The sequence below is a fragment of the Astyanax mexicanus genome, chromosome 18 (genome assembly GCF_023375975.1).
Source record: "Astyanax mexicanus isolate ESR-SI-001 chromosome 18, AstMex3_surface, whole genome shotgun sequence".
Lineage (NCBI taxonomy): Eukaryota > Metazoa > Chordata > Actinopteri > Characiformes > Acestrorhamphidae > Astyanax > Astyanax mexicanus.
Window position 1 is genome coordinate 29735401 of NC_064425.1, and position 23338 is coordinate 29758738.

Here is a 23338-nt window from a genome sequence, read left to right on the forward strand (position 1 = left end):
GATATTGCAAAAGTCTTCGGAACACAATCCCCATTAACCTTTCACAACTGCTTCCAATACCTATATGTTGGTGTTTGCTGGGTTGTGCTCTGGCCTTTAACATGTTTCCAAAAAAAATAATTTGCTGTGTTGCGTTTGTGTGTTTTTTATCCTCACACAATTCTCATGCTGTGAGTGCTGGATTGTGTGCATGTCTGCATTGCATATTTGTCCCATTACGTCTGCATGACTCTTGAGTGGTTCTGACATATCCTAAAGGTCAGTCGCAGTAGCAGCAGCTTAACCCTGGGTGTGATCCTTCCATTGTGTCATCTCACCTCATCTCATCCCATTCCATCCCTCCCTCTCCCTGCCTCTCACTGCCTGCTGCCCTCCACCTCTCCTCCTGTCCGTCCACCGCTGGCATCCTCCACCTACAATCATAGCTCATAAATGGCTGTCGTCTTGATAGCCATGCTAGCACTGGCTTTAAAATGGTGAGTATTTGGAATATTGGATATTTATTGTACTTTGTAGTACAGGGTTTTCAAATAAGTTCTTATGGATCTTCAGACAGTCCATGTCTTTATTAGTTTCACAATCCAGTCTGTGGAGAGTTTGGTTAGTTTAGTTGTTCATTGTAGCCAAGAACTGTCTGCCTTGACAGGAAACCACCGTTTGACTGATACCCAGACATGACCAACGAACCTGAAAGATGTTTTCACACTTTAAACCACAAAGCAACATATGTATGTAGGCCCACGCTTCAGCTTCGTCATTCAGATACTAAAATAACATTTGCTTCATAGCAGCTGCCAAATAACCCACAGTAGTTTCTGTACAATAGGTCTTGGTCTGGGGTATATATATATTTGCTGCAAGCCTTTACTAAATTATATCCAGTGCCAGTCAAAAGTTTGGATCTTAAATTCAGTGTTTTTTAATTATTTTAACATTTTCTGCATTGTAGATAAATATTAGTCATCCAAACTATAAAGAAAAGTATATAGAATTCACAAACCAGAATATGTTTTATATTTTAGATTCTTTAAAATAGGACCTCTTGTTTAGATGACCGATTTACACATCTTGGCTGCATTTTCTCAGTCAGCTTTATGAAGTAGTCACCTGGAATTTAGGCTTTCAGTTAACAGCTGTGCTGAACTTGTCAAGAGTTAATTACTTGAATTCACAGTGAATAGCCCTATTTGAGGAATGTTCTAATTCATGTTATGGAAAGAACTACTCAACTAAATAAAGTAAAAAATACAGTTGCAAAGATCATCAAAACATTATGATAAAACTGGCACTCATCAGGACCACCCCAGGAAAGGAAGACCAAAAGTTACCTTTGTTGCACAAGATAAGTTCTTAAGTGTTGCCAGCTTCAGAAAAACTGACAAACTGTGTTAAGTTAACGGCATTATTTTGATATGTTTGACACTTAAGTTTAGTACATAATTTCTTATGTGTTCCTTAATGGTCTGGATAAATTCAGTATTCATTTACAATGAAATGAATGAGAAGGTGTCCAAAACATTTGACTGGTTCTGTATATATTTGATCTTTTGGTCTAAGTCTTCCAACATTTTCTAATAAGGATATTCTATGACTATTCTGCTATGTTATGTGTTGGGAGTTAAAATGCTTTTATTTCTAAATGACATCTAAATTTATGTGTAATTACATAACCTAAACAACTGTAATTAATCTGTTATAATGCATACTTCACCAGTAGTTATTACTGTTATTATGTGGATTATTAATGTGTAACTACACAGTTACTGTTTAAAGAGTTTATATTATTAAATTAAACTGTTCTTTTTTTCCTTTATTTAATGTAATATGTAAACTTTGATCAGGATTTACTGATGCTTTTATTCAGCCTAAGTACAAGATGTACGAGGTTAAGGAGGATTTCTCAGCCCACTTTCCAAAAACATCTTGGAAAGTCAATATCATCTTAACTGACCGTATAAAAGATATATAAAAAAGAGTGTTGCTCATTCTAAAGTATGAGGAGAGGTTGGAAAATGTTTTTGGAACATAAACCCACAAACATGATGTAAATGGACATCAGAATAACAGAACAGAAGAAAACTGTAGAATATGGATCCTTTAAGGGTGTACTCACACTAGGCAATCTGTGCCGTCCCCGGGCACGATATGCTAAACCGTGCCCTGGTTAAAGAGTTGGGCCAGAGCACGGTTCACTTGGACTCGTGCTATCACGGTAAAAGATGATGTCAGTGATGCGACATTCCTGTAAACAAACATGGCAGTGTTGTGCCAAATGTGCCTATGTATGTAACCCTGACTAAGATAACCGTGACTTTTCTAAATATTTCTAAGTAAGTTATAGCGGATTATCTTTGCTTTTATCAAAATGACGCATCCTAGAGAGGGTGCTTTTCATGGCGGGGGTGTTGAATTCAGCACAAAACCAGGCAATTGGTCCACTAAGCAGTGAGATGACGTAAGTGTGCTCGGGCACGGATTGTTTAAACGTAGTGTCAGTGCAGGGCAATGGGGGAGTGGACTTATTTAAGTATAAAAGACTATTTCAGATCCTGGAATGCTGAATATAGAGTATATTCTAAACTTGATTAATACATTTTTGGAGAGGTACAATTCATAATGAGCAATACATGTTTGATGTTTGTGTATTTAATAAAACACAAATATATATTTGTAATGTAATGATAAGTAATTACGTTATACCCATTGTGTTGTTTGTATCCACAGAGGTGAGCAATGGGATCAATGAGGACAATGGGTTTGACTACTACAACAATCAAGACATTCACTGACTCCATGGACTTTCCCGACTGTCTGGGTGAAAAGACGATACAGCTTGGATAAAATGTGACTTGTTTACTTTATGGTATTTCTTGGGCGATTCTACTGTATGGCTGGAGAAACAATGGTGTATGTATATTCTGTATAGATTTATTCTTTTAATGTTCATTTTTATCTTATTTTATTGCTTGTAATGAAGTAGCTACGTAGGTAAATGAGGTGGAAGCCTTGTGCGTTTTACCAAATCTGTGGCCTCTGCCCCCTCCGGTGCTCAGGGGGGCCGGAACGTCCATCGTCTGCTTCTGACTGCAAGCATGCCTGTAACAAAAGTGGAGCATCTTAATGAACTTACCCTTACATTTAGAGGTAACGTCCTATAACCAGGAATCTGATAGAGAAAAAGTGTGTAAACTGTGTTTTTAGGGTTTTACTCGGGCATGATGTGAACAGTACTGCCTTCTGTTAGAGCTGAAGCAACTAACAAAAACTTCAAGTGTGTTTACAGAGTGCCTGCCTTTCTCCTTCGTGTGAACTGTAAACTATTTACACCACGTGACTATTCAATTTAGACATTTTCATATGTGCTCGGCTTGTCTTTTTCCCCGTTTTAAACAATACGCTAACTTTTTATAATGTAACATTTTATGCCTTTTAAAAATGAATAAATAAACGCATTCAAACTGCAGATCTGAACTTAAGAAGCAGGTGATTAAAGCAGCATGCAGAACACAGTGTTCTCTATTGTGTGGGTTCTCTGTAAATGAATAAATGGTTGGTATGAAAAGAGTACAGTACAGTACAGTAGTTCTACACTGACGTGGAGTTTGAGCGCTCTGTGCAAAGCTACTTAAACAGCTGGCCTAGCATCAAAACTGATAAAACACACTGTACAGTGATTGTGGAATAATGTCATGTGATCATTGCTATTCATTACCTATCAGCACTCTGAACTAAACTAAACTAAACGTGTCCTATGGTCCTGATTATTACGACAGCAGTCGTAACTCTAGGAACAAAGTCAACTGTAGATTTTATGAACAGTAAAAAGCTTTCAACAGCATTATCACATGAGAGTTTGAACAAATCATACTACTTCATGTTTTTATTTTGTATTTGTCAGATGTCATTCAATAAAAATAAAAATCTGTTCAACTGTTGTTTTCTTTGTTTGTTGGATGGTTATCAGAATGAAGGTAAAAATTCCTTTGTTATTATAGTTTCATTATTTGGACAATATACTTTAAGAAAGCTTGAGTTGAATAAATATTCTAGATCATGCTCTTTTGCAAACCTTGCAAACACAAATAGCAAAACAATGAATGTAACATTAAATTGATTGATAGGCTTGAATTGCCTCAGAATCTTTGATTGTGAAAGACCCTGTTTTTGTCCAATTTACCCATGGAATTAAAACGGTCATTCACTCGAACTTGCATTAACGTTTCCATAATTCACAGTTTGTGTCTTCAGTTCAAAACAAAAAATGCATACAAATGTTTTGTTCAATGCCCCCCCTAGCAGTGCCACTGCTGCTACAATTCTCAAACCCCAGGTATCTTTTAGGTATCTGGTCAAGATAGAAGAAGTTAGAAAATTGATAAAATAAATTCACAAAGACTAATATATATTTTACTCCTATTTTCTAAATGAGAATATGATTTTAAAGAACCAAATTGGGAGAATTTTTTAATGGATATCTAAATTCTTTTATATTTAAAACAGTAAATGAGAAAAGCGATGTTTTAGACAATGCTCATAAATATCAAACCCTGATATTTGAGAATTTAAATTAAGTTTGATTTACAGAAAGTGTGCAATAATTATTTAAACGAAATTAGGCAGGTGCTTAAATTTGGGCATTCTTGTCATTTTATTGATCTGAATACCTTTGAAAATTTGTTTGTTAAGCTAACAAGTGGCGAAACAACTCTCAAATGACCTGAAAACAAAGACTGTTTAACATCATGGTTTAGAGGAAGAATACAAAAAGCTATTTAAGAGATTTCTTCTGTCAGTTTCCACTGTGAGGAACATAGTTTGGAAATAAAAAACCACAGTAGTAAATGTCGTCAGACAGAGCTACACTGAGGAACCCTGTAATTAGCTAGTGGTTCATCCCACGTAGCTTGTTTTAATGCGTTAAACACGCAGACTACAGTCTGATATAATCACCTCTGAGCAGTGAAAGAGCTAGCGCTTAGCGACTAATGCTAATACTTCTTCAGTATCAGCTCCTTATAAACTGACTGTTAATATTCATACATAAGACGCAATGTCGAGTTTGGTTGTAAGGATTTCTGAATAATAATAATACATTTGGTTTCTCTGGTCAGGATCAGTTGATGAGTGAACGCTGCACATACTGACTCTTAGTGTGTAAACAGCATTAAGCAGCAGCAGCAGAGACAGTGTTTGTTCATAGCACTATATTATCTGTCCAATATATCAGATTAAACTGCACCTAATCAGCAGTTTAGCTTAATTAAAAAGAAGTATACTTGATAGCTGCGCCAGATTAAAACCAGATAATATTTTTACCACAAGTAAACCACTCCAGAAAAGAAATCCACGCATTGGGCAGGGGTGGGGCAGATTGCAGAGAAAGTTGGGGTCAAATTTGGTGGCATAATTAATTGCATTAAAAAATAATAACACATTTCTGATTCCAAATTAATTGGGTGCGTTAATGCTTTAACATTGACAGCCCTAGTTAAAATAAATTAAACATAAGTGGGTCACGCAACATGACAATGATCAACAACCCTAAACACAAACGTAAGTGAACAAAATCGTTAAAACAGCAGAAAAAAGCAACGCCTGCTGTTTAAGGAAGCTGTTTGTAATTTAAAATGGGCCAAATTCCCTCCAATTATCAGTTACTGGAAATGCTAAGCTAAAATTATTGCTGCTCCAAAAAGCACATTTACCATTGGATAATTTAACTTGAACAATTTGACCAATGTAGTAACATTAATGTTTTTGTCTAATTTGTTTTATTGGATTTAGTGTTCTTATTGGTAGTAGATAAAGTTATAATAAGATTTTAGCTCCTTTTTATTTTTGTTTCTAGAAATAAATATGTTTATGAGCATGTTTACACTGAACAGAAAATACCTCAGATATCATATATATATATATATATATATATATATATATATATATATATATATATATATATATATATATATAAAAAGAGAAACAAAACAAAAAAACACTTGGGTGGAATTCTATTTTATATTTTTGGTTAAAAAACCAATCTGACCAATTTGAAAGTTCCCATGTATTTTATTTCTCTTTTCAGGACAGTTTTTTAATGATCTTTTTAATGAACAGTTGAGTTTATCAGTAGCGTGTTTTACAAATACCAGTACACACTGTACAGTTGGCAGGTGGAAATATTCCACAAATACATAATATTTTCTACATTTTGAGCAATTATCAAAAGTCGTAAACGCAATGTTGAATTATTAATCTGTTGTATGTTACAGTATGTAAATAAAATGAAGTAACTGCATTTGCAAAAGGCACAAGCAAAATGATTTAAAAAATAAATAAATAAATAGCCAAAGAACAACTGGTCACATTTCAAAGCTTCGTACAGTTGGTCCAGACCCACATTGAAAACATATAAACAAATGTTTCTATAACAGGCCACTAAATGGTTTTGTTCTAATTTGCCAGAACAAACCCATATAGTAGATGTTACTGTAGTTACCAGTAACTATGACTCCCATTCACTTTTATCCAGTGCTGTAACAAAATAAAATAATGATAATAATAATAATAATAATAAACTTGCCCAGAAAGTTTGTACGGTTTTTAACTACTCACAGCATTATATTTCAAATCTGCAACGTGTTTCTGACTATTCTGAACCATTTTATTTTTGTATGAAATTCCAAGTTTAAAACTGCCAGTCCCTGCAGGCATTCTGGTCCCAACAAAGAATTTTACAAACACAAATTCTTGCAAAATCTCAGTACAGCTCCGTCTTTCTCAATCCACTTCTGAAATCTATAGCCCTATCCAGATGGGATTAGTTTCTCAGGGGGTCTTGGGGTAATTTTCTCTTTTTTATGGATGGTCCTCTGTGATTTTATGTCCGTCTGGAATGACTATGCATGCGTTTTTCTCAGGCGTCCTCTGAATAAAAAATTACAGGCTGAATAACCTACTGTTTTTTGCTGAACTCTGAGGTCCTGTTTGGTCACCTCGTGTTTAATAAAATAGCTATTTGTCCACTGCCGCGCACTGTAATTACACTTTGGGTGCACGTTTCCACGGAGATCCACGTAAAAACAACAGAGAGTGGAAATGGAGGAGCTACTGAATGTGATGAAAAGTGTGAAATCCACACTTTTTCCACAGACAACCCCCTGAGAAACTAATCCTGTCCTGATGGGACTTAAGATTGCAATGTAAATCACACATTTTATCTATTGACTGATGGAATAAAAAAAAAAAAGTAAAATATAAACATCCATGTAGAGATGGTCTGGATACGTTGAAATTGGCATTCGTTTCTCTTTTTAGTCGATTTGATTTCATTAGAACAGTTTGTGCAAAAGTTATTGCACATCAATGGTGAGGTCCATTGATTTTAAAGATATTCGGTTCTCAGCTGAAGTTCGTTTTCCGCAGACTCCTGTTTGGAATCTCGATGGCGCTGACCTGTAGCGGCCAAGACCCTCCCATGATGCCCGCCTGGAGGGCCACTCCAGTCACCACAGCTAGGTCAGGGTCCACAGACGTGTTTGGCTCCTTGCCAAAGTATTGGCTAATAATCTGCCGAATGCGAGGGATCCTGGTGGAGCCTCCCACCAGAACGATCTCATCGATTTCGGCCTTATCTAGACGTCCCTCGACCAGAACAGTCTCGATAGGAGCCAGGATCTTCTGGAACAGATCTGCGTTGAGGTCTTCAAAGAGCTCGCGGGTGAGCTCCTCTTGGAACGTAACTTTCTCTTCCTGTGGACCCTCGTCTCCTGTGGTCTGCAGGCAGAGAGGCACTTTGAGGGAGACGCTGGGCTCCACGGTCAGTCTGAGCTTGGCTGCCTCTACGGCCTGTCGGAGTCGATGAACGTCCTCCTTCAAGGTGGGGGGCGCTCCGTACTGCTGGCGCACTCGCTCACTGGCGTACTGGAACAAACGCTGGCTGAAGTCCTGCCCTCCCAGCTTGTTATTGCCTGTGGTGGAGATGAGGACAAGAGTTCAAACTGTGAGGCTAAAAACATCTACTAGAGGTTTTAATGGAGTGTGGAGCCATTTGTCAGAAACCAGTAGCACAATGATAAATAATAAACTCATGTAAATTTAGATTAAATTTAAACTTGTGTAAGAAGGTTTTGTACAGGGACATTTACCCCATTTTTCGCACTATAAGACATTTAAAATCCGTTAATTTTCCCAAAAATCGTCAGTGTGCCTTATAATTAAGTGAGCATTATGTAAAAAATTAATCAGTCAGGTTGTAAGGAGCAGTAAAGCCACTCTGCAGAAGGACAGCATTATACGGGAGTTTTAATTTAGTTCTTCAGCACCGGGGCGAGAGTAGCATTAGCATTAGCCGCTATTTCCACAGTGAAAGGTGAGTATTATCAGCCTGTAACCTGCTGCACTACTGGAGCAGCGTTAGCTTTACCCACTAACAATTAGCCACTAATGCTAATGCTTCAACCTTAGTGCTGGAGAAATTTGTGAATCTAAGCTTGCTGTAAGTAAACGGAAGCAATTTACTCACCCGAATAAACAGTTTTTAGGAGAAAATCTGTGTAGATTAACATCCAGCGCTCGTTTGAATTTAAAAGAAAGTCTTTTTTCTTAGCTTAGCTTTACTTAACTTAGTTAGATACCCCCCACCACCACCCAGCGGCGAGATCTGCTGAATTAGAAGTTCCTTATAGTGTCTCTTAAAATGCGCCTTAGAATCCAGTGCGCTGTGCGCCTTGTGTATGAAAATAGACCAGAAAATATACGTTCATTGATAGTGTGCCTTATAATACAGTGCGCCCTATAGTGCAAAAAATATGGTATGTCTATGACATTTCAAAGCAGTAATGCAAAGTATAGCATGGCATTCTGGACTTCATTAAGTACATAAAATATTTTTTAGACAAATCAGACAAATGTCTGACACTAAAAATGTGCATGTGTATTTTTTTTTTTTTTATATGGGTACCACTGGGAAATCAAACATACAATCAGAAAGCACTTCACAGCCCAGTCACCTTTATTTAGGATTAAAATAGAGTAAAAGGGAAGAGATCAAGTATCTTACTCCTACCAGTAAACACTAAAGGGTTATAAGCCGAAACACAAACAGTGTAGATTCTCTATATGTTCTTACCTGCCATGGCCCTGGTAAGGAACATGCCACCCTGCTTGTTGAGCAAAGACACATCTAGCGTCCCTCCTCCCAGGTCCACCACAAGCACGTTAAACACATCCACTTTGTGGAGCCCGTAGGCCATCGCTGCTGCTGTGGGCTCATTAATAACCCTTAAAATCTCCAACCCTGATAAAAGGAGAAACTGCTATTAAAATCACCACAGTAACAGACATTTTTCATTAATCACGACTCCACATTCCTGACACTATGCACCATTTGGTGTAAAAATGAGTAATCCAGGTCCAGAATCATAAATGTGGAAGTTGTGCCTCAGTACCAGTACACTACACAAATAAAAGTAAGTAGACATCAAACAAAATAAATGTATGATTAATTGTAATTCATGGAAAGTGGTACATGCCATTTACTGTACATGTGGTTTGTTCTATGTTGGTGAAACTTCAAGGGAGCTGCTAGGATTTGTGAACATTGCAGTGCTGAGAGCTGATGTTAGCAATCCAGTGGCACCGCATTTTAAAGGCAGGGGTCATTATGTCTGTGAATTTTGAATCATTTTATTTTGAAAAAGTTGTAGTTAAAGATGGAAGTAATGTGGACAAATGTGATGTAATTATTGACTTAATGTGAATGTTTCTTGTTTGTCTCCATTTAGGCCACTATGTGTGATAGCGGAGGACCAGATAAACTCCATCAAGGTTCCCGTGGGTCCTTAAAAAGTCTTAAAATGTCTTAAAATAAAATCCTGGTAATTAAAGGTCCTAAATTGTCTTAAATGTACTGTAAATTTGCAGTAGGTATTACATTTTCAGACGGTGCTTTTAGTGCCAGTGGGAAAACACAGTGGCCCACCGTAAACATTTAATCCGGGGAGTGAACTATCGTCAGTGGAGATCTAGCTAACATTAGCGGAGAGCTAGCTAGCATACTAACGTTAGCAATGAGCTAGCTACGTTACAGAGGAGAGAATTAATGTTAGCGGAGAGCTAGCTAACATTAGCGGCAAGCTAGTTACGTTACAGAGGAGAGAACTAAGGTAAGTGGAGAGCTAGCTAACATTAGCGGCAAGCTAGGTACGTTACAGAGGAGCGAACTAAGGTAAGCGGAGAGCTAGCTAACATTAGCGGCAAGCTAGGTACGTTACAGAGGAGAGAACTAAGGTAAGCAGAGAGCTAGCTAACATTAGCGGCAAGCTAGGTACGTTACAGAGGAGAGAACTAAGGTAAGCAGAGAGCTAGTTAACATTAGCGGCAAGCTAGGTACGTTACAGAGGAGAGAACTAAGGTAAGCGGAGAGCTAGCTAACATTAGCGGCAAGCTAGGTACGTTACAGAGGAGAGAACTAAGGTAAGCAGAGAGCTAGCTAACATTAGCGGCAAGCTAGCTACGTTACAGAGGAGAGAACTAAGGTAAGCAGAGAGCTAGCTAACATTAGCAGCAAGCTAGGTACGTTACAGAGGAGAGAACTAAGGTAAGCGGAGAGCTAGTTAACATTAGCGGCAAGCTAGGTACGTTACAGAGGAGAGAACTAAGGTAAGCGGAGAGCTAGCTAACATTAGCGGCAAGCTAGGTACGTTACAGAGGAGAGAACTAAGGTAAGCAGAGAGCTAGTTAACATTAGCGGCAAGCTAGGTACGTTACAGAGGAGAGAACTAAGGTAAGCGGAGAGCTAGCTAACATTAGCGGCAAGCTAGGTACGTTACAGAGGAGAGAACTAAGGTAAGCAGAGAGCTAGCTAACATTAGCGGCAAGCTAGCTACGTTACAGAGGAGAGAACTAAGGTAAGCAGAGAGCTAGCTAACATTAGCAGCAAGCTAGGTACGTTACAGAGGAGAGAACTAAGGTAAGCGGAGAGCTAGTTAACATTAGCGGCAAGCTAGGTACGTTACCGAGGAGAGAACTAAGGTAAGCGGAGAGCTAGCTAACATTAGCGGCAAGCTAGGTACTTTACAGAGGAGAGAACTAAGGTAAGCGGAGAGCTAGCTAACATTAGCGGCAAGCTAGTTACGTTACAGAGGAGAGAACTAAGGTAAGCGGAGAGCTAGCTAACATTAGCTGCAAGCTAGGTACGTTACAGAGGAGAGAACTAAGGTAAGTGGAGAGCTAGCTAACATTAGCTGCAAGCTAGTTACGTTACAGAGGAGACCTAAAGTTAGCAGAGAACTAGCTAACATTAGCGGCAAGCTAGGTAGGTTACCGAGGAGAGAATTAATGTTAGCAGCGAGCTAGTTAACATTAGTGGCGAACAAGCTAACTTACTGTCCTTACCGGCGAGTGAGCTAAGCTACTGGGAAGAAAACTAAGGTAAGCGCAGGTTTCCAATACAATAGATTTTCTCCCAAAGAAATTATAACTACATTTTGGGGTCTTAAATTATATTTATCGAGATTTTAAAATGGTCTTAAAAAGCTAATTTGACTTCTAAAATGGTGCAAGAACCCTGCCCATTAGTGGACTACATCTATTAGCGAAAGTTTTATTTTGAGTGTTATGTAGTGTCTGGTACATCTGACAAAGACCTTGAAGCATTTTTTTTTTTTTTATATTAATGTGTTGCACCATTTCTGATTTTCGGCTGCACCTTATTTAAATAGTTGGTTAAAGGACCTTTTATATTGTTTTCAATCCAGGTCCAGAAAAAAAAAATCATGCCAAGATTTACAAGTTTTGTAAACCATTCATTTCTAATTTAATTAGAAGCCCAAAGCATAATGCAGAGTGTAGCTTTATGGTTGTTAAAGCATTAAGCATAAAGTCCCTGATGTTTCACCAAGAAAAAAAGTAGTCTGAAAGAATTAACATCTAATCAATTGTTTTAACTACCAAACAAATTGGCGCATCTGATGCAGCTGAGATTTTACATTAGGCAAGTGGCTTTTTGGCAGACTGACCAGCCTGGTTGGCAGCTCTTATGGTGTAGTTTCTCTGCCTCTCGTCAAACTCTGCTGGAACAGATATAACCGCTTTCTCAATGGGAACTCCAAGATGCTTCTCAGCCATCTTTCTCATTTTCAACAGGAGGCGAGAGCCGATGAATTCGGGGGTCACTGTGAAAGTGCTGTTTGTGGAGACCAAAAACTCTGCGCTGCCGTTGTTGAAGGTGACCTGTGTTAAAAACAGAAGTGGCACAAAATAAGCCTACACAAGTTCTCCACACATCCTGTTTAAAAAGAAAAAGAAAAGAAATTCAGTACTGAGATGATTTAAAAGAAATGATATGTACTGTACCTTGAATGGGTAACGTGCACTCTCCTGGTCCAAAGTCTTCTGGTCAAATACCTTTCCTATAAACCTCTTGGCATCATATATTGTGTTTTGTGGGTTAATGTCTTGTAATTCCTGTCCTTCGTGTCCAGAATATATGCCGGTGTCTGTGAAGGACACCACACTCGGGATGCTTTTCCGTCCCTTCTCGTCTGGAATGACCTCCACATCTCCTGTTCCTGGCTGGAATGCTCCAACTGAGCAAAATGTGGTCCCAAGATCTAACCCAATTACCCTGGGTTTAGGAGGAGGCAGGTACTGTTGTCCAAGATATCCAGCCAGCAATAAGCCGAGGATTACCGAACCTGCACAGGGTGTAACAGAGAAAGGAAAAGAGCAAAGAATTTAATAGACGTGAGATTGTGAGGTGAGGGTGAGGGTGATGGTAATGGCGAGTACCGGACGAATGGGACAAAGTTGTGTGGGCATTTAATATTCCTTGATCCACAGCCATATGTGTCATGTATGTACCAGCATAGAAGGCATTACCATCCACAGTGGACGGCGCAGTGGGTGGTAATGAACATGACTGGCGCTATCTGGCTAAAACTCTCCATGCAAAGACACCAAGTTCCACAGCATGTGGCGTGTCAGTTTTATTAGTTTTTTTTTAGTTTACTACATAATTTGAAAACACAAACTGTCCCTTACAATATATCAGAATTTCTTGGTCCAAAAATACCTGAAATAAACTCTTTTTAGATTGACTTTAGTTTAAAATTAAGAAGGTTTTATCTCTCTCCTGTAACATTGCTTTTTTGGAGATACTTGTTTTTCATTGGACAGCAATGAATATACAACCAACTAAATTAAAGGAGAAATTTGGTGTGAAATAGACTTGGGTTGTAGTGAAACATGATAATGAGTACGAACTTCGTAAGTACACCTCCATTCACCCCCAGCTTTCTGAAATACAGTGCTTTTAGCCGATGCTCCCAAAAGGCTTACAATGCTACTGATAGGGCCATAGCGTTGCTCATGCAAAGAAATAGCTACCGTATTTTCTGCACTATAAGGCGCACTTAAAATCCTTTAAATTTCCTAAAAATTGTCAGTGCGCCTTATAATACAGTGTATTTTTTTTTTTTTATCCATAGAGTGTATATAAGTATGGACAGCATGACAGGGGTTGAATAGTAAAGCCACTGCGTCTCTAACGCCCTCTGGTGGCTGGCTCCATGTCCAAATGACATTTCGAAAGTAAAGCAATGGCTAACAGACCCTCAGGGAAATGTTCTCTGCAGTTTTTTCGGTAAGTGGATATTTTCCCTTCATCAATTCATTAGTATTCATACTTTGTTCTTCCCCCTAATTTTAGTATATAGGTTAGGTTTTTAAACTAGTGTTAGATACTTTATGCTGGCTTACTAGTTAACTAGGTTAGCCAACTCAGGTTAGCTAAGTTAAGTAACTTGTTTGGTGAAAATGACGGTGAAAAGCAAAGAGTAATTGGGCAGTCACACGGCCCAGCCTCCCACCTCTGCCGTGCCAGTTCCGGCTCCAATTTGACTCTACTGCACAAGCGCACGCAAGATGGCAGCTTCAATTTCGGCCATATTTTGGCTTCAAAACACCGTAATGAAAGTGAACAGGAACATTCGGTCCATACTAGGGTTGCAACGGTATGAGATTTTCACGGTATGATAACCGTCTCAGAAAATACCGCGGTATCACGGTTATCACGGTATCACAGTTTGTTACATAAATTATTAAACTGACCCTTAAAGAAATTACAACAAAGGTTTTTTTTTTAATTAACTATTTATTGTAGAAACCTGGAACAATTATAATTTTAATGTCTCCTTAAAAAAAAAGGTGTACACCATCAGGTGAAGAAAATAGCACTACTCTTAAGGGCATTAAGAGTGTATATAAAAAAAAATAAAAATAAATTATATATATATATATATATATATATATATATATATATATATATATATATATATATATAAACACTAGGGGTGTCACGATTCTCTAAATCCTCGATTCGATTTCATTTTCGATTTGAGGGTCACGATTCGATTCGATTCTCGATTTTCTTGTTTTTTTTTCTTGTTATTATTTTATGCCTCATAAAATTTAAATAATATATTTATTATTATTATTATTATAAATATTATAAATATTATTATTATTATTTATTAAGATATATATGGTAATGCCATCTAGTGACTTTTTTTGGTAGCAACAGTGTGCACTATTAAAATAAGCAGTTTATCAGAGCTGTGTGTGGATGGCTGGTGAAACTGCTCATTACATGAAGCTGCAGTTCTTCATCCAACCACTAGCAGCAGCAGCACAAGCCCCGCTCTTTTCACTCAGTCACTACTTCAGTACAGCCCAGCCACGGGCTACAGAGCTCAGCCAGTCCGTTTTTACTGTTTCTGTAAACAAATAAAGGTTTTAACCCCACTAACCGGATAATACAGCTCACTACAGTTCATCTTTCAGCCCAAGCAGCTAACAGCAGCAGGTTAGAACAGCCGACACGGAGGCACTGCTCGGAATACATTATAAACAGGTCAGTTAGCGCGCTGCTAACCTCAGGATGTTTATAACTACGGAGTTTAGTGGACACACCACGGCCGCCAGGTAAGTCTTTTAAAGGCTACTGAAGACTATTAAAGGCTATTAGAGTGTAACCCCTGGCTCCCAGGGGTTACAAGAGGTTATTGAAAGCATTATTGGGGGGCAGAAATCAGTAACTTACAGGCTGGTTAGATAAGTGATGTGGGTATTGTCTTATAAATATTTACACATAACTTATATCTCTCCTGAAAAGCTTTTATTTTAGTCAGAAACACGCTTGTGTTTACTTTATCTGAGAGAAAGATGTTTTTTTAATTCAATGGAAAGCAACAGGTGTAGTCAATTATAAGTTTAAGATTTTTAATCCACCTCACTGTGATCTATAGTCAGTGTTCTCAAGTCACACTGACACACGCATTTCAGCGAGTTCACACGCTCTCACCTGCGCGCACCCACCCCTCCGTTAGATACAGATACAAAACCTGCTCGCCCAACCCCCGCCCCCCCTCCCCCGTTGGACAGATAAAAACAGTGATCACACTCCCGCCGACTGCGCTCATGCAGTGGCTATCTCTATTTAAATGAATAGGATGCGCTGTGTTGGTGCCGCGCCATTTGCGTAGCGCGCTGCGCTATTTGCGTAGCGCGCGCGGGAGGGATCGTCGATCCTCTTTTTGACTTCGATACTCGAGATCGTGACCTCATTTCGATTCGATTTCGATAAAATATCGAGATCGTGACACCCCTAATAAACACATACAAACACACGTTACACACATTACATGTCCTCTAAGAAGTAAAGATCCTGTATTTAAAATATTCAGTACAATTATTTAAGTTTAAATTATTTAATATCTGATAAACTGAGCCTGGGTCAGTGTCTGATCAACAACTGTTGTAAACGTCCGTTTTACTGCCAAGTTGGTATATAACCAGATACTGCAGAAGGAGGGGATTTATTTCTGACATGATCCTCACAATAGAGATTTCTATTTTAAGGCTTTCACACCGAGTCTGGTTTTAACGTATGAAAAACAGGCACGTCAGAATTTGAAAATGAACGCATGTAAATGAATGGCGTCTTTCACATCCAGTCCGGCCAGGACCTTTACACGGACACGCGAATCCATCGTAGCACGCACTTCACGCCTGTACCTGCGTGCCCAAATTTCGGATAACTGGCGCTTTTGCGGGCGCTTACCGCATGGGTTGTGCACGACTACAAAGAGGTTTTATTTAGGTTCAGATTAAAATTATATACTAAACACATACTTTGCGCTGCACAGCAGGGTGGTGTTCTCGGAGATGGGAGAACAGGTTTGACGTATGTCCACCTTTAGCTGTGACTTTACGGCCACATTGATTACAAATCGGATAACCATCCTCTGGTGCATTCGGCGGATATCCGAAATAGTCCCACACTGCTGATTTTAGTTTAGCCTTTTTTTAGGCGGACGGAGATTTGTTTAGTCTGATGCACTTTCTGCTGTTCTCACCGCTGTGTGCTGAGTAGCTGAAGCGGAGCAGAGTTGCGCATGCGCGGGTGAGTTTCTCCGCTGGCTTGCGTTTTACCGGTAATAAGCAAACACACACGGTATGATAACCGTGCATTTTAATACCATGGTATACCATTTCGGCATTTCGGCAGTGGCTCCCTGATGCCCGCGAGTCACATATAATCTCCCGGAATTCAGAACGAGCGCCCCAAACGCGCACTGCACACAAACACGCACACAGGCAACAGACTTTTTTTCTCTAATCGCGTGTGGGAAGGAGAGAGAGAAAACAGAGAGGGTTCTGATTGGCCTGTTCTCTGCAAAGAGTCTGTGAGACAGCCAATCAGTTTTTAGCGTGGGCGGGCAGTGTTTTTCCTGTGGTAACCTCCCTGAAATCAACTTTTGCAACTTGGGATGTCTGCTTATATAGAGTTTATGGTATTAACAGCCTGTAACCTGCTCCTAACCCTGGCTAGCACTGCTGGAGCGGCCTTAGCATTAGCAGTTACCCCGCGTTCACACTGGAAAGAAACAAAGAGACAGGCGACCATTCATTTCCTATGGCAGGGCGCGATTTGTCGCCGCTACACGCGTGAGGTGACAAGCGACAAGCGACACGGAGCTGAATTTTTCTCAGCTTTATGCAAATGAATTATGACACGGTGAAGTGACATTCTAACCCGATTGGCTTCTAGCTTTTCTTTGGACCTATCACATACAAGGCGTTCCGACGTCCTCAAGCTTCTGCTCTCTGAATTTCTAGTTTCTTTCACTGTTAATTCTGTTGAACGGGGTGGACCCAGGTCGATCTGCGGGAACAGCTGCGTTTCCAGCGCAGGTTAATCACAGAAACAGCCAAGAGGCCAGCAAAGTTTTGGAGTTATAGCTGTAAAATAAAGTGGCCAAGCGATTCCTTTTTTCTGCATTTTTTCGCGCGCGTTGAGCTTGACACACCCACAAGCGACAAACGCTGAGCGACACAAGCAACTTGTCGCGTTCCAGTGTGAACGCAGGGTTAGACGTTTTCAGGAGAAAAATCTGTGTAGATTAACATCCAGTGCTCGTTTGGCTTTAAACGAAAATCTTTTTTTTTTATTATGGTTTCGTTAACTTAGCTTAGCTTAATTTAACTTACTTGGCTACAACCCAACACCACACAGTCCTGCTGAATTAGAAGTTCCTTCTAGTGTCACTTAAAAAGCGCCTCGTAGAAAATATATGTTCGTTGATAGTGCAGTTTATAATCCGGTGCACTTTATAGTGCAAAAATAAGGTATTTGTACACCATTATGAAGCTAAAAGTAGTTTCACACTTTACTGGTTGAATTCTGAAGGCCCTGACTAGGGGTGGGCAATATTATATCGTATACAATATATCGTTATAAAGAAATATCGTGATATTAAAAATCGATATTGTGATAATAGAGATATTCTGTCGTAAAAGTAGTCTATTATTTACTGTGAAGCTTTAAGTGTATTTATTGTATAATTGTTTTAGTTTGCAGTTTATATGCATGCACTAAATATTCTGCAATATTTTTTGCTGCATCATATTATTTTATGCTATATTATTTTTTGCCACGTTATGATTATTCTGTTATACTATTATACTATATTCCTGAAATTAATTAATTATTTTTCTGTTTTCCTATATCGCCAAGTATATCGTTATCACAAAAATACCCTGAAATATCGTGATATTATTTTAGAGTCATATCGCCCACCCCTAGCCCTGACATATAAAATGTTCTCTGGGCGCTTAAATTAAGTCACGATAAGTCAACTGACGAGCAGGAACGAATAGGCAGGATATAGAAACAGCAAAATTAATTATCTGGAAATTAGGGGTGGGCGATATGGCCCTAAAATAACATCACAATATTTCATGGTATTTTCGCGATAACGATACTCTTGGCGATATGACGGAATACTGAATTCAAAAAATTTGATTGTTGAAAGAACTAATAATTCCGTCAATGAAGTGTGGAGCTACTTTGAGTTTGTTAATGGTGTAAAAAAAAAAGTGATTTATTTGCACGAGCAACAATACGCCCCTATCGCGCGCATTGTGAGCCTGTTGGGAGCATCAGCTAAAAGCACTTGGAATGCTTTGGGTGAATGGAGATGGGCTTTTTAACAAAAGTTGGTACTCGTTATCATGTTTCACTACAACAAAGTCAATTTCACACCATAATCTTATTTAAGATCAGTTAGAAACAGTTCAGTGGAGGAGGTGTTGGCACTGAAATACAAAAACTAAATACAGTACTGTGAGATTTAGAGAATTACTGAAACCATGCTGTGAATCAAATTCACATATAGAGCTTAGCTTAGCTAGGTTAGCTAATGAGAGGTTCACACACACACACACACACCAAAACCCAGCAGTGTGTATTAATTACCATATGGTGGCATCAGGACATGAACACAAATTCACAGACCTGTATTAACAAGCCTAGCTACTGTAATCCACAGTGAATGGTTATTGAAGGCTGTTATTTAAGACACTGTTTCAGTATCATATGATCATATCTGTATCTGTACAGTAACATCTGTATTTTTCAGGTAACGTTAAATCAGACTAGCCTAGCTAAACGCATGAAGAACAGCATAGCTTCAGCTAACCGAGCTACCAGGAACGGAGTCAGAGCCGCTAAAGCGACGCTACCGGTCCGTTTATCGTGACTTATTTAAGATAATAAACACTCACCGATCATAGAAAAATCCCCCGCCATCTCTCCAAGCCGCTGGTATTAATCCCGCCGCTACAGAACTATCAATCAGTAACTGCGACTGTACCGGCAAGCGAGCACTTCCGTGTACAGCAGCTACACGTCCCTCTAACTGGCCAAGCGGCGCTTATGGGAAATGTAGTTTTTTTGCACGATCAGTGACGTTGCGTTAAAGAGCAGTGTACATATTGAAACTACATTTCCCAAAATGCTCACTGTCTATGGGCTTTCACACCGCAAGTCACAGGAAAAAGCAACGCCCACGGCTTGATGACGTTTATATGAGCGTAAATTACATTATATGAAAACGATTCAATCATTTTTTAAACCTACCGGACCTATTTAATATTTAAATGATAGTATTGGTTAATAGAAATATATTTTAATTTAAACTCAGAATTTTTACCCTTTTATAACAACAACAACAACAACAACAATAATAATAATAATAATAATAATAATAATAATAATAATAATAATAATAATTTAGAGAGAAAATGTAAGATATAAAATACTAAAGGAATTTTAGTGCTTTACATGAATAAAATGACGAAAGACACAAAGATCAACACAAAGATTTCTGGTATATTATTATTATTATTATTATTATTATTATTATTATTATTATTATTATTAAATTAAAGTTCAAATAAAAATACATGAGTATTTACTTTAAAATAAAAACAATAACAACAATAATTATTGTTGTAATAATAATTATAATAAGTATTATTATTATTATTATTATTATTATTATTATTATTATTATTATTATTATTATTATTATTATTTTTATTATTATTATTATTATTATAAAAAATAAGTTAAAGTTCAAATACACGGTTATCTACTTTATAATAATAATAATAATAATTATTATTATTATTATTATTATTATTATTATTACTAATAATAATAATAATAATAATAATAATAATAATAATAACAATAATAATAAATTAAGTTAAGTTCAAATAAAAAAATACACGGTTATCTACTATAAAAAAATCTAATTAAAAAAAAAAAATAATAATAATAATAATAATAATAATTATCATGGTTATTATTGTCATAATTATTTTTGTGACTTTTATTCTGGTAAAGTAATCTGATGTTTGGGTTGAAAGTAAACAGTAACATGGTTACCATGGCAGCACTATTAAAACAGCTGTGTATCTGAATCTGATCACACCAGTGCTTTACTGAACTGGAGATCCCACTGCGCTTTACTGCTCTCTAACTCAGCTCTACAACTCAACTCTACACCTTCACCAGCGGCTCTACTGCGAGTCGCTGGTGATCCACACAACACCGTGAGTACTAATAAAACACTTTTTATATCATTTACATTTATTTATTGGACCAAATTGTAAAGGTTAGCTACAGGCTAGTCACAGGCTACTAAAAGACTAGCTAAATAAGCTAAGTTACTATATAAAAGAGGAAAAACTCACTTCTTCTTCTTATTATTATTATTGTTGTTGTTTTTGTTATTTATTTATGTATGTATGTAGAACGATAAAGACAGTAAAATGAGAAAATGTGTGTAAATATGTGTGAACAGAGGTGAGATTATAGTTATTAGATCAGGGTAGTAAATTAAAGCCTGAACCCGAGCAGCTTTATTTAGCATAAGTGACTTCGTGTGGTGAATCACCACCAGCCTGAGGAAGGGTCTTTACCTGCTGCGGTAAACAGGGCCAATAAATACATATATTTATTTATATGAATGATTGAGATTATTATCATTTAAAATTGCTAACCTCATCACTATAGCAATCTCTATTATTAGTACAGTGTATGTATAGTACAGTAGTAAGTGATTTTCACACACCTTTTACACTTACTGTTTCATTACCCCATTTAGCTTATATTTAAGTTTAATCATACACTGTTGGGGATGTTTTTATCATGTTTTGGTCCAGAAGATCATTTTAAAATGTGTGTAAATACTGAATTACTAATCTGACAGGAAACTCCTTTTTTCTTCACAGGTTCTGCTTTAACTGACTTTCAATCAAATACAGTTTTATTGCATCCGGATCTACACCAACAGGTTTTTACACTTTGTACACCACACACTTTCAACCTCACACTTTCTACACCACACACCTTATACACTTTTTACACCACACACTTTTACCACACCTACATCTACACCAGCAGTATCTTTAACATCATCAACATGGCCAGCTCATCGGAGCAGGTTCTTCATCTCATCCGTGAAGAGGAGGAGAAGAAGAAACGGGGAGAGAAGAGGACCAGGTCTGAGCTGTTCCCTGAAGATCCTGCAGCTCATGAAGATCCAGCAGCTCCTGAAGATCCAGCAGTGAAGAGGAGGAAGACGCAGACCTCGACCACTGTTTGTGTTCTTACGCACAGGACGGTCGTCAGGAACGTGTTTTGTTCTCAGCTGCTGAGGTTGGTAGGAGAGTTCTTGTGCCGCCGTTGTCGACTCCTCGCGGGTCTTCGTCCCACCGTTCCTCCGTTTTGGATTCAGAACGTGGATGTGTCGCTGACCGTGCTCGGAGCTCAGCAGCAGTCCTTCATCTGCTCAGGCACCGTGGCCTTTCTCTACATGCTGCTCCGTGACTCTGTCTCGGCAGAGGTGTCCAGCATGGAGGAGCTGCGGGCGGTGCTCCTCTCCTGCCTGTATGTATCGTACGCATACATCGGCCATGAGGTACACTATCCAGCATGGCCTTTCATCATGAAGACCGACAGGCAGACATTTTGGAAGCGAACACTGGACATCACCAAGCGCATGAGCGGTAAAATGCTCCACATCAACACCTCTCCAGATGTCTTCGCCAAGGTCATTTCTGACCTGAAGAACAAGACAGACCTTTAATTAGTATTTTACATTTTAAACCACATATTAGAAAACACTTAATACTATTAAATATTTACTATTACTTCTAGGAATAAGGACACCCAGTGTAGCATAGCAAGAAAACTAAATAGATAATTTACTAAAAAAATAATAATTATTATAAGTAGTTCCGAATTAAATTACATTTGCAGGGCACTTGAACATAACTGGACCAGACTTGGGACATTAGAAAGACATGGACGAACTGATTGGTACGCAGGGCATGAATCTTCTAAGCACGTTCAGCTGTTCAGTGAAGTGTCGCTAGCAACGGTTCTTAAAGCTGCAGTGTCTCTGGCTTCATGTGTTTTGGAGGCGGCACATGTTAGCTAGCCTTCACTGTTCCAGCTTGGTGGCAGCGTATGTGTGAAGAAGAGACATGGACAAAGAGGAAGACAGTGATAGAAAATGACTGAGGGACCGAGATCAGGACAGGGACGGTAACACGGATAAGAACAAGGACAGTAACGGGACGGGACACATGCTGGATAATAGAAGTGGACCTGAGGACGAGACGTGAGCTAGAAATCGGTGGATCAGGTTTTGACAGGTGACTGGAAAGAGAAACTGGATGGTGGACTGAAGACTGGACACAGTGGATAAACAATGGCTATATATTTATTTATTATCTATATATTTAGTTTAGTGATCTGGGGTGGGTTTCCCGAAAACGATCAATCTTAGCGAATAACGAACGAACTAACGAATGACGTGAGTAAAGAACGAGCCAGTTCTGCGAGTGTTTCCCAAAGAGCTTCGCAACGCGAAAATTAACGAACGAGGTTAAAGAACGTCTTTGTTGACTCCTCCCCAAAAACAGCTCACTCAATCGATCCACAAATATCGATTCAACATTGCCAATATGCAGTATTTATTCACTATTACACCCTAAAAACGTAGAAATGTGTTGTAATCATCAATATTATACATATTCTGAAATTTAAATTACAAAAGGATGTACTTTGGCATTAATAAAATACTCCTAAAGATACATATGACTAAATAAATACTCGAAAATCTAATCTATTAAAAAAAATTAAACTTTTTTACTTTTTTAAAACTATTATTGTTAATATATATATATATATATATATATATATATATATATATATATATTATATATTATATTAATATATATTATACTAATATTATTAATAGTAATTTGGCGAGTAATATTAATTTATTATTATAATTATTAATAATAATATAAAAAATATAATATATAGAAAATATAAAAATAATATAATAATACATATACGTATGTTATATATATTATACCAACATGAGTATGCACATCCAAATCACCATCTCAGTTGGGTTTA

General features: G+C 38.0%; 3 protein-coding genes across 6 annotated transcripts in view; 2 read left to right on the plus strand and 1 right to left on the minus strand.

Moving 5' to 3' along the window:
- Positions 1–3935, plus strand: part of gdpd5b (glycerophosphodiester phosphodiesterase domain containing 5b) — a 111620-nt gene extending 107685 nt beyond the window's left edge. For 2 of the 4 annotated variants that reach the window (XM_007229235.4, XM_007229236.4), the window contains one exon: positions 2725–3935. In XM_007229235.4, the coding sequence (XP_007229297.1) occupies positions 2725–2789 (65 nt within the window). In that variant the 3' untranslated portion in view covers positions 2790–3935. Of the gene's footprint in view, positions 1–258; positions 477–2724 lie in introns of all 4 variants that reach the window. The other 2 variants (XR_001518524.3, XM_015604160.3) reach the window with 2 other exon arrangements.
- A 2108-nt stretch (positions 3936–6043) lies between these two features.
- Positions 6044–19257, minus strand: hspa13 (heat shock protein 70 family, member 13). The gene is made up of 5 exons (XM_022681745.2): positions 19123–19257; positions 12352–12692; positions 12015–12228; positions 9125–9292; positions 6044–7964 (listed from the first exon to the last, which is right to left on the minus strand). Exons 1-5 carry the CDS (start codon positions 19145–19147, stop codon positions 7396–7398), a joined length of 1317 nt encoding a protein of 438 aa, XP_022537466.2. The 5' UTR covers positions 19148–19257; the 3' UTR covers positions 6044–7395.
- A 1069-nt stretch (positions 19258–20326) lies between these two features.
- On the plus strand, positions 20327–23094 carry LOC111192769 (cyclin-dependent kinase 5 activator 1). The gene is made up of 2 exons (XM_022671129.2): positions 20327–20457; positions 21139–23094. Exon 2 carries the CDS (start codon positions 21330–21332, stop codon positions 21993–21995), a length of 666 nt encoding a protein of 221 aa, XP_022526850.2. The 5' UTR covers positions 20327–20457; positions 21139–21329; the 3' UTR covers positions 21996–23094.
- The last annotated feature ends 244 nt before the right edge of the window (positions 23095–23338 follow it).